At 34.9% G+C, this 10,266-nt stretch overlaps 1 protein-coding gene across 1 annotated transcript; it reads right to left on the bottom strand.

Annotated features, from left to right (window-relative positions):
* Positions 1-54: 54 nt before the first annotated feature.
* LOC120349085 (Down syndrome cell adhesion molecule-like protein Dscam2) lies at positions 55-8,987 on the bottom strand (the record flags this gene model as incomplete). The annotated part of the gene is given in 8 exon segments (XM_039419040.1): positions 55-202; positions 3,345-3,453; positions 3,456-3,488; positions 4,988-5,164; positions 5,167-5,256; positions 8,810-8,849; positions 8,851-8,936; positions 8,939-8,987. Coding segments are annotated over 8 exon segments (732 nt in total), but the record flags the coding sequence as incomplete, so codon positions are not given.
* Between the last annotated feature and the right edge of the window lie 1,279 nt (positions 8,988-10,266).

The raw sequence follows: 10,266 nt of genomic DNA, 5'->3' as shown, positions 1-10,266 counted from the left end.
CATTTCTGAATTGGATCCTAGAGTATCTGATATCAAACATTCATGACGTATCACATGTTTAAAATCTGAAACCGATGCATTCATGTCATTGGTTGAAATGATGCACGTGTATTCGCCTCCATCCTCTTCTTTCAACGATGATATGTTCACGTGACTGACTGATGACATCATCATGAATGTCACATACTGACCGACCAGAAACCTTCAACAATCAACAACAAATTGCTATTGAATGATAAAGGTTGGAAAATGAACAGCACCTAAACTGTGTTTAATCATTTTTGATTTTATATTAGTCTCATGTTAACATTTTTATTTGCGGATCACAATATCGGGATCTATTGTTTGCTTCTGTTTCTACAGTGAAACCTCAGTATAGGTTCACCAGTCACCCCGATATACTGTAGTGCATTTCTGCTGCAGTCCACTGAAACGTCATATAGCTTTCAAACCTTGATATAGTAGCACCGATTTAGTACGATTTTTTATCGGCCCACTTGAGTCTTACTACATCAAGTTTCCACTGTACCTATCTATTTTTTAGTCTATGGAAACAAACCATTGATATTTCAAGACTAGTAGATTGGCATACTGATTCTCACAGGATGCATTGAATTTAAACATTCAAGAAAACTGAACTGTATTTGAATACAAGTGATCTTTATTATGCCAAATGAATGCGATTTTGGAAAATTATTATACTCCATACAAGTAAGTAATTATTATTTAAAAGTAAGTCTTATTAAAATAGCAGTTTGAATGCTGAACTATCTATTTTTTACTCATTCATCCTTTCTCAATACTATTACAACCTTCTCTAATTGATGATCTATTTTTAAAAGGGTGTGTGGAGCGTTGGGAAGTTTAATAAATTAATTCAAGTACCTGGAAGATCGTCTTTGATCTTTCACTGAACACTGATAACAGACAACAATGAATTCAAATACATTCTAATATGAGAAGTAATACTTTATAATAGCAGAATTGAAAATTTTAGAACTCTTCTAATATTTATTTGAAACAATATGTTGCGAACTTTTTTCAGTCATTTTCAAGTGTGAATGGAACAAATGTTTTCATTTTATAAGGTGCGCCAGAGAATCTTACTAATTTGAAAAAAATTCCATGCGTTGAAAATGGTAAGGTAGAGGGGCACAAGGAGGCGCATCTGAAGGGATGAGTTCTCAAATTTATCCACCCTCAGTAAATATCCATCATGCAGGTGAGAACTTCTTTTCTAATGGTCGACAAACCTTTCCGCGCTCGATTTGAAGCTCCTACCACAGACTTGTTCCTGGCCATAATTTGATTCTGTCGAGGGTTAACTCATTTCAGGAGTGTGGAAGTGTCGCTAAACCCAGAAATGGACTTCGCGAGCTATCAGAGCTCCTGAAAATATCGAAGAGTGAGGCAGTCAGTTGTGCGGTCTCCTCGGCGTTTGGCCCGCAAACACGCAGCGGCAATTTCTGACTCCACTGTTCGACGATTTTCCATGAAGACCTTCAACTTCATCCCTATAAATTGGCTGTTGTTCAAGAATTGACTGAACTCAAAATGCATGTGAATATGCTGATGACAACCTGCCTGAAGACGCGGTCATTTGACAAGGCTATTTCCACATGCTTTTCCTCAATGCGATTTTTTTTGTTTTTTTTTTGAAATCCCTGGTTTACGTCGATCGACCACGGACCATAGCACACCTCAAGAACAACATTCGCGACGCCGTTGCAAACGCACGAAATTTCAAAATCGACTTTATCAGTGTATGCGCATGGGGTCGCCATTAGTCTGATGTCATTTTCATGATGACATGATTTTATGATGTCTGACTGCATGGAAAAAAAATGGGATATTGTATTCTATATAAAAAAAGATTGAAACAATATCTGAAGTACTTTGTTTTTATTTACCTTCAAATAAGTAAGTTTTCTCTGGCGCACTTTGTAGAACATACAAGTAGCACTAAATAGTTAAGTGAAAATTGAAGACTTATATAATATACTACACAAAAAGGGTTACTTTAAGATTTTTTGGCACTCATTATTCTCTACTATTTAACACTATAATAATTATATAGAAAAAAACATACATCAAAACGTTTCGCGGGATTGTCACAATCAGCTTAATCTTTATCAATGAACGAAAATGTAGCGCTAATTGATTCCATTTATTCTGCATTGATTCACTCATTCAACTGATCAAAGAGTACAACGTTTTCTCTCCAATATTGTAATGTGTTTCATCGAATAAAATATAGAGCGCGGCAGCAAAACTTCCTTTTTTAAAAGTGAATAAACACTCTTTGTATGGATCAGAAAGTTTGTATTCATTTTTGTAAGTAGACCACATAATAAAGTTTTGTTTCATTTTGTTTTGAATATCAAATCAGTAGGTGACGTCCCCATTCTCCATACACTTGAGTGAACCGATTTCTGGCGTTTGGCATGACTCCTGCCAGCATTACAGGCTTTATGTTGGCAATTCTTTCCCTGGTCTTCAAATTGTAGGTCCTATGGAAGGGTTCACATACACAAGTAATTACAAAAAATCCCATAGAAAATCACAAGGATTCAAATCGGGAGATTGGGCTAGCAACTCAAAATCGCTCCTAATTGAGATGAGGCGTCCTAGAAAGTGTTCCCTCAATTGAAGTTACGTTCAGAAAGTTCCTTCACATAATTGCTATCTTGTATGAATGGAAAATTAGATTATCATGGAGGAGTCGTCTCACAGGAACGATCGGAAAGACCCAAGAGCAGACGCATGTTTGCAAGCAGAACGCTGTGGTGATCGCAACATTGAAACTCTCATTGCCTCAATGTTCCCAGGTGACCTAATATGCCGAGGGACTTCAGTTCTTCGTCTTGTCGCATTTGCAGTTTGTCTGAACGTAGTGACCCACGTAACAATTGATTCCGGTCCGGGCAGTAGCCAAAGGGCTAGATGAACGTTATTTCAAATGCGCGAGGGGTTGTGATAACAGAACATCCGCTCGAAAAATAAGTCTCAACGGCAAATTCACGCTTCTCATTGTTCTAATGCCTGATGGCGACTGAACATGTCGGGAAGAAAACTTCAAGGTCTGGCCTCTCTAACGAGACCAAATTTGCTCCACTACGACTCAGCTGACTGAATGGCGTTCACTTCAAAAAAAAAGAAGTTTCGCTGCCGCACCCTGTATAAATATGATTCATATTCACTTCTTCTTTCTTCTGTTATACAATTGATAATATAGATATCTAAAAGAATAATGTAATGAATAATTTTAACATTGAATGAAGTAGATATATGGAGAGTGGGAATAATTTCTAATGATTTAATTTACTTAGATGATTTGCGATTACTTACCTGCTAGGATCGGTACAGGGAACCCGTCCAGAGTCCAAATGAACTGTGGAGGGGGATTTCCTGTTGCCACACATTTAAGTGAGAGGGGTGGCCCGGGCTGCAGAGCTGCTCTGAGACCAGTACACTAACTGGACTAGCATCTGTCAAGTCCAAATAATAACCACTTATTAACGAATTCAATGTCTACCTCGAGAAATTAGTAACACATGGAAAAATAACAATTATAAGTATGGAAATAATACCCCCACACAATTATCTTTTGAAGTGTCTAATTTGATGTGTTATTATCATAGAGAAACAATAGCGTAATAGATATCCCATGGTATAGGAGTTTATGTCGCAACTTTACTGTTATCTCAAGCCGATTACTGTCGATTGTTTTGAACGGATAAGAGTGTATGAACGTCAAAATATGAGAGACTAGCAGTGTCCATAAAGCTTCACAGGAAAGAATTACGTGGACTATCAGCTTGAGATAACGGTAAAAGTTGCGACATAACGCCCTGTACCATGGGATATCTACTTATGCTCTTGTTTCTCTATGATATTATTTCTCTATTATTTTGTGAACATAAGTTTTACGGTCAATTTCTAGTAAGGAATTACTTCATTATTTGAAAAATAGCTCAACGATTCATAATCATTTCTTGGAAAAAGAAACTTTTTCATCTTTTTCATATCACATAATGTAAGGGATAACACAGTTTCACAGCTAGAGTAGGCTAAGTATATATACATATCTTTTTTCTATGATAGTATTTCCCAAGATCCTACCCAACAGATCGAAGGGAATAATGTGAATTGAACAATTCCAAAATTAGATTTCTATTTATTGTAAAAGTTCCATTTTTATGATAAAATTTACTCCTTGATTAAACTCCCCCCTACAAGAAACCCTAAAATAGAATCGTCACTTTTTTAGATACATGAATATTACTATTATTTATTTCTATTTAGGTACTATTTACTATTGGTATTATACATGAATATTACTATTATATACTATTTCACAGGAAATAGAAATGAAATAGCACTATATATGAGTCATGCAACTTGGCAGTGTACAAAATATGACAGTTTAGTTTGTTGGTGAGAAACAATTTTTGAAAATTTTATGTATGAATAAAGTCAAATAAAAATTTAATAAACTCACTTTATGCATAGTGCTAATAATAAGAAACTGAACATGGACCTATGACCGATGGACCGTATGACCCTGTATTGTATTCAAAATAGATTCCAGCTATATTATCATGACAAAAGTTTTAGATACATTTTTATGACAAAAACAGCGGTGTGAGCGTAATGATAGACAAGCTATGTATGATAGGATTTTGAGCGTTCATTTTTTATGATAAAAACGCAAATAAATATGAGTTGTGTGTGAACAGAATGAGAGACGAGCATAAATTTATATGATACGAGTTTGAGATTAATTTTTATGACGAAAACAGCACATGAATATGAGATGTATTTCAAGATTATAAGGATGAAACTTGATCTAATTTGTGTATGAGAGAGATGATAGACGAGCATACACATTATTTTATGATATGAGTTGAGATTCATTTTTCATGACGACAGCACAGAATTAACATGAGTTGTATGTGAACGAAATGATAGACTCGCATACATATACCTCCAAGCTGGAGCTCGGCGGACGCCTGTGCCATGTCCCAATCGTTGGAGACGACACACTGGTACATGCCGTGGTCGTCTTGGAGAGCGGCATGATGGTGAGTCGCTCGGGGCTGTTGAGGATGGAAGCGGGAGTCGCTAGCGACTGGGCGACCGTTGCGGTACCACGCGACCGGCTGACGGGCGATCCGCCGGGGATGCACTGGAAGGAGGCCTTCTTACCTACGTCCACTACTTGGTTCTGTGGCTGGATGTGGGCGCTCAGCGGTGCTGAAACAATGAGTGACATTCACTTCAGAGGTGTTCACTTCGTCAAGTTCCTGTTGCTTGCAGAAAGCCTAGTGGATACGGTTTCCTTCCAAACACCAGATTTGAAGGATCGAGGAGAGGCATAGATTGGATTTCTTTAAGAAAAAAAACATTTTTTATGGGGAGAAAATTTTTCAATATACTTCCTAGAGAGTTGAAGAAATAGAGGAGGTTGAATACCTACAAAAAAAATTGAAGGAATATTGGTGGGACTATCCCTATACTCTTTGCAGGAGTATGTCAATTTGACTGCAAGATTTTGAATTTTGTTTTTTATCAAAATTTGTGACTTCTTTATGTGTAAAGGATGATTTTTGTGACGATATTAATAATTCTTGTGTAATTTGACACTGTTCAGATGTATTTTGTGCATTTTGATGAATAAAGAAATTTTCAATTCAATACGGTATCATATCATATTGTTCAAATTTTTGCCATATTTCCGGATACACACAAATGCACTAATTTGAATATTTGTGAACAGTTATTTATAGAATAATAATATTATCCAAATTGATGAAACAATAGTATATTTTCTTTCAACAATAAATAAAGTTACTACGAAACTCAGAATGTGAAAAAGGATCCCTATTCAGAGGAACAATTTGTCCAAGCAAGGGTTTTAAGCATAAAAAAGCTTAATACATCAAGGGCTCGATTATATTCATGTGTAGAAAGAATAGTTTTACAATGTTGCCTCATGCACATCAACTAGAAGGATGGTGTCAGGAATGTAGAGGAGACAAGAAGGGATACGACCACAGGGCAGCGACATTCTATCAGAAATGCTTCAAGTTAGAGCTTATATTATATCAGCTGTACTAATGTGAAGTGTTGTGTTTCTTTTCTGGCACAAAATTTTGCAAAATTACTCAAAAATTTCCAATCTGTAGAGATTTGAGGTGATATTTTGTTTTTAATCAGTTTTTAAATATCAAAATTCAAAATTTTTAGTTTAGTCATTAGTTTGAAGTGAAATTGGACTTTTTGAAGTGAAAGTGAAATCTTAACCTTATTATTTTTGAAACTTTTATTTGTAAAAATTTGGGAGAAGACAGTTTGAGCTATGCCTGTTGTCTTCTCCCAATATATTTATATTTATTATAATTATGTATGTAATGCCAATGGAATAAATAATAAATAAAAAATTCATTTTTCTACTGATATTAACTCAGAATTGGCATTGCTTTTGAATGCAGTTTAGTATGCCTATTGATCCTGAATAGTAACATAGACTCATATGACTTATAAGACTTATATGACTCATAGACTTATATGTATGTTATGATTATTATTCTTATTCATGTTAATATTATATATTGTAGTAAAATATTGTTTTCAAATGTGTAAATGAGTGCATTGAGTACATCGGTAATGTTTCCAGAACTGTGACAAGAAAAGGAAGCAATCAGTTTTGTTTATTGAATCTATTTCTATTATTATTGGCTAAGAATTTGAGATTATATTCCTTTCAATTGTTTTATGTGTTAGTTTTGTGTATGTAAATATGTTTAAATAGCTTATGCTTGTAAACTACAGGAGTAGAAAGTCAACTTTTTTTTCTTGTATTGTGTCTATTGTTGTAAGACTCCTCCTCTAAACAAAGACTTGTTCATATTAGAGGGAGAATTTCAGGGAATATATTGTAAAATGTACTTTCTGGAAATAAAATAAAATAAAAAATTGGAAAGCTCAATCTGTGCCTAGGAAGTGAGTAATGATGAGTCAGAGGATCCAATTAATCAAGTGTGAGATTCAGAAGATATGCGGATACTCTCAAAAACTATACAAGAAAATAAAAAAAGTTTAGTACGGTACGCAATGTTCTTGAGTGATGTTGAGTAAGAGAATGTAATTGACCGAGCGAAGTGAGGTCCAAGATTCAAGTCGACGGTTTGGCATTTCTCTTAATGTTCAAATGTTTATATGTTGCGCATTACGGCGAAACGCGGTAATAGATTTTTCATGACATTTGACAGGTAGTTCCTTTTTAAATTGCGCGTCGACGTATATACAAGGTTTTTGGAAATTTTGCATTTCAAGGATAATATAAAGGAAAAGGAGCCTCCTTCATACGCCAATATTAGAGTAAAATCAGACTATAGAATTATTATTCATCATAAATCAGCTGTCGAGTTCAATATTCTCAATGTAAACTTGGTAAAAATTAACAGCTGTGTAGACTATAAATTGCATGCCTCATTGAATTCAATTTTATACACTATTAAATAGGATGCAACGAAACTTATAACAGCTCGTCTGGCGCCAAGATGTCTTTGGTTTTCTCGCGCTAAATCGGAAAGCGTTATATTATGATAATTAGATCTTGAGTAAGCATGATCTGATCAAAAAATAGTTAGTGTATCAGTGTGGATGTACTTATGGTTTGGGACGTCGTTATAACTGCGCGAGGTCTACTGTTCACAGAACTACTAGTAAAGATAATTGTTAGATTCAGGAGATATACTGAATACGCTTTGAAAATAAGGAGATATAAAAATTATTAACAAGAGAACATCCTCAAACCCAGTGTACAGTATAGTGTACATATGGATTTCACTCTCAAATACAACTTTTAAGGAACTCCACAACTGGAAACTGGAAAGTGGCCAATGCTACAGTATAGTGCGTTATAATGAATCATTAAATCATAGCCCACATAGAGAAGAAGAGATTAGTATTTGTTCAATGTGTAACACCAGAGAGACAGAGGATATCTTTCATTTATCGGTAGCTGTTCTATACTGTTAGAGATAAGGATGAAATGGCTGAGAAGGAGGTCAATGGAAAGAGAAGTAGTGAAGATTACTTAAACGGTAAAATGTTGGCATAGTCTGGTCGGGTTTTGAGAGAGGCTTGAGATTATAGAAAAGAGTGGATAAGGGAATTAATTTTTGATTCGTAAATAATAAAGTCGATGATAGTTTGATAGATTAAGTGTCATTTCAAATTAGTTATTAAAGTTTTTATTTGTCTTCGATCAGTCCAGCCACATTGACGCCATATTGAATTTGATTAGTGTCATAGTGAGAATGTGTACCGTAAGCATTCTAAGCATTTGTGTGTGAGCATGGTGTTATGTCTGCAATAAATTTACATTTTAAGGACTGTAAACTATCAACCCGGCTGACGGCTTCGGCCAAGCCTAAAGAACTTTTTTTACTTTGTCGAAAGAGAAAATATTACGTTATTTTGAATTCATTTTTCAAACGAGGTGTTTTTGGAATGAGTTTCTTTTTCTATTTTTGTATCATCTGAATTATGTTAATAAAGTTCTATTCTATATGAAAGCAGACAAGTACACTCTCCAGTGTACAAGTTGTGGGAATCCACGAAAAAGTGGGAATCAACGAAAAAGTGGGAATCCACGAAAAAGTGGGAATCCACTTCACCATAACCACTATCAGCTCAGAAAAGCGAATGTACAGTATAGTGTACAAATCAACCCGAGTAAGTGGAAGAAGCCAGTTCTGACGAGGTATCTTATTTAGAACTGATTCATCTATTATCTTACCGGTCACTGTGAGAGTCACTTGTACAGTTTCTTCGCCTGCCAGAGTTGTTGACCCAGCATAAATACTTTCCTCTATCATCGAGGTGAACTTTTGATATCCTAAGTAGGCCTTCGGAAACAAGGGATATCTGTCTCCTACACTCACAGGAGAAAGCTGATCCTTCTCCTCTCTAACCACCTATAAACCAAAAAATGCAAAAGTAATATATTCCACCGGAATTATAGGTAATATTTAGTTTAAATCCATAGAATAAGAAATTATCTTAATTATTTGGCAGTGAATAATTTGTAGAGACAAACATTAATAGCAGCATTCTATTTTGATAACTTATAGCTGCAGAGTTCTAATAGTCATTTATACTCATTGAACGTTACGTAGTCCTCTGCATTAGTTTACACAAATCGGTTACGTCGATGAGCGATTCAGCAAAAAACAGTCCACTGAGCGATCCATTGTTCAGAATAAACATGAGGATAGCAGACGCTATGAATAGGAGGTCTTGGGTGTCATTAATCATCAGGTACAGTGACAGAGGCAGGCCACAAGCGTATGTGTATACTCGCAATACGATATTATATTGATGATGATGATGATTTAATCAGTACCTATCACCTTCCATAAAAAGGAATCAGTAATATTGTTAAGCAAAGATCGAATAGCTTTCAGCTTCGAACAGTTCAAATTCATCTTTATTAGCTATAATATTATATTGAATGAAAAGACTAAGAAATTGTCAAAAAAACACAGATTTATTGATACTTAAAAAATCGAGGTTCGGTTATTACACCTTGTCAATCTCTGATAAACTAAAACTAAATACAAGAGCAGCAGAATTTTACTAGTAGGCGAGTACTGCTATTGGTCAAGGGGCATGAACGCCTGCCATTGCCCAGCTAGACAGTCTCCTCCCACTCAACGGTGTGACAAAATGGCGGACAGAATCGCCATGATAACAAAATTTAATTTAATTTTATATAATCCAATTTAATTTAATATAATATTATATTTATATATATATAAAAATTTACCATTCCAACACGTTCTATCAATCATCTGCATTTCTTCAAGTGAATGAGTAACAATACGCAAATAGATATAAGTGAAATATCAAGAAGATTTAAGATCAACTTCACATCTAAAGCAATTACATTCACAAGCAATCACAAATTTTAATTTATGCCAATCTACAATCGTTATAGTTAGTACAGTATATAAAAGCGGAATACCATGAAGAATTTATCCTCTAAATCTCATGGATTATCTCTTACCAAATTGAAATGTTCCATCCCAAAAATGTTAACTTTAGGCGCTCATATCTCAAAAAGTAATGATCGGAAAAAATTTTTTTCAAGAAAACCTTCACATTTTGATGATATACGAATCGAAAAACTTTAAGAAATATCACCAGTAGAAGTTTATTTTTAGTCTTGCACAGCCTTAAGGAGTTTTTTTACTA

The sequence above is a fragment of the Nilaparvata lugens genome, unplaced genomic scaffold (genome assembly GCF_014356525.2).
Source record: "Nilaparvata lugens isolate BPH unplaced genomic scaffold, ASM1435652v1 scaffold8179, whole genome shotgun sequence".
In the NCBI taxonomy this organism is placed as follows: domain Eukaryota; kingdom Metazoa; phylum Arthropoda; class Insecta; order Hemiptera; family Delphacidae; genus Nilaparvata; species Nilaparvata lugens.
Note: the sequence above shows the minus strand (reverse complement) of the source record. Positions and strands in the feature narration are given on the sequence as shown.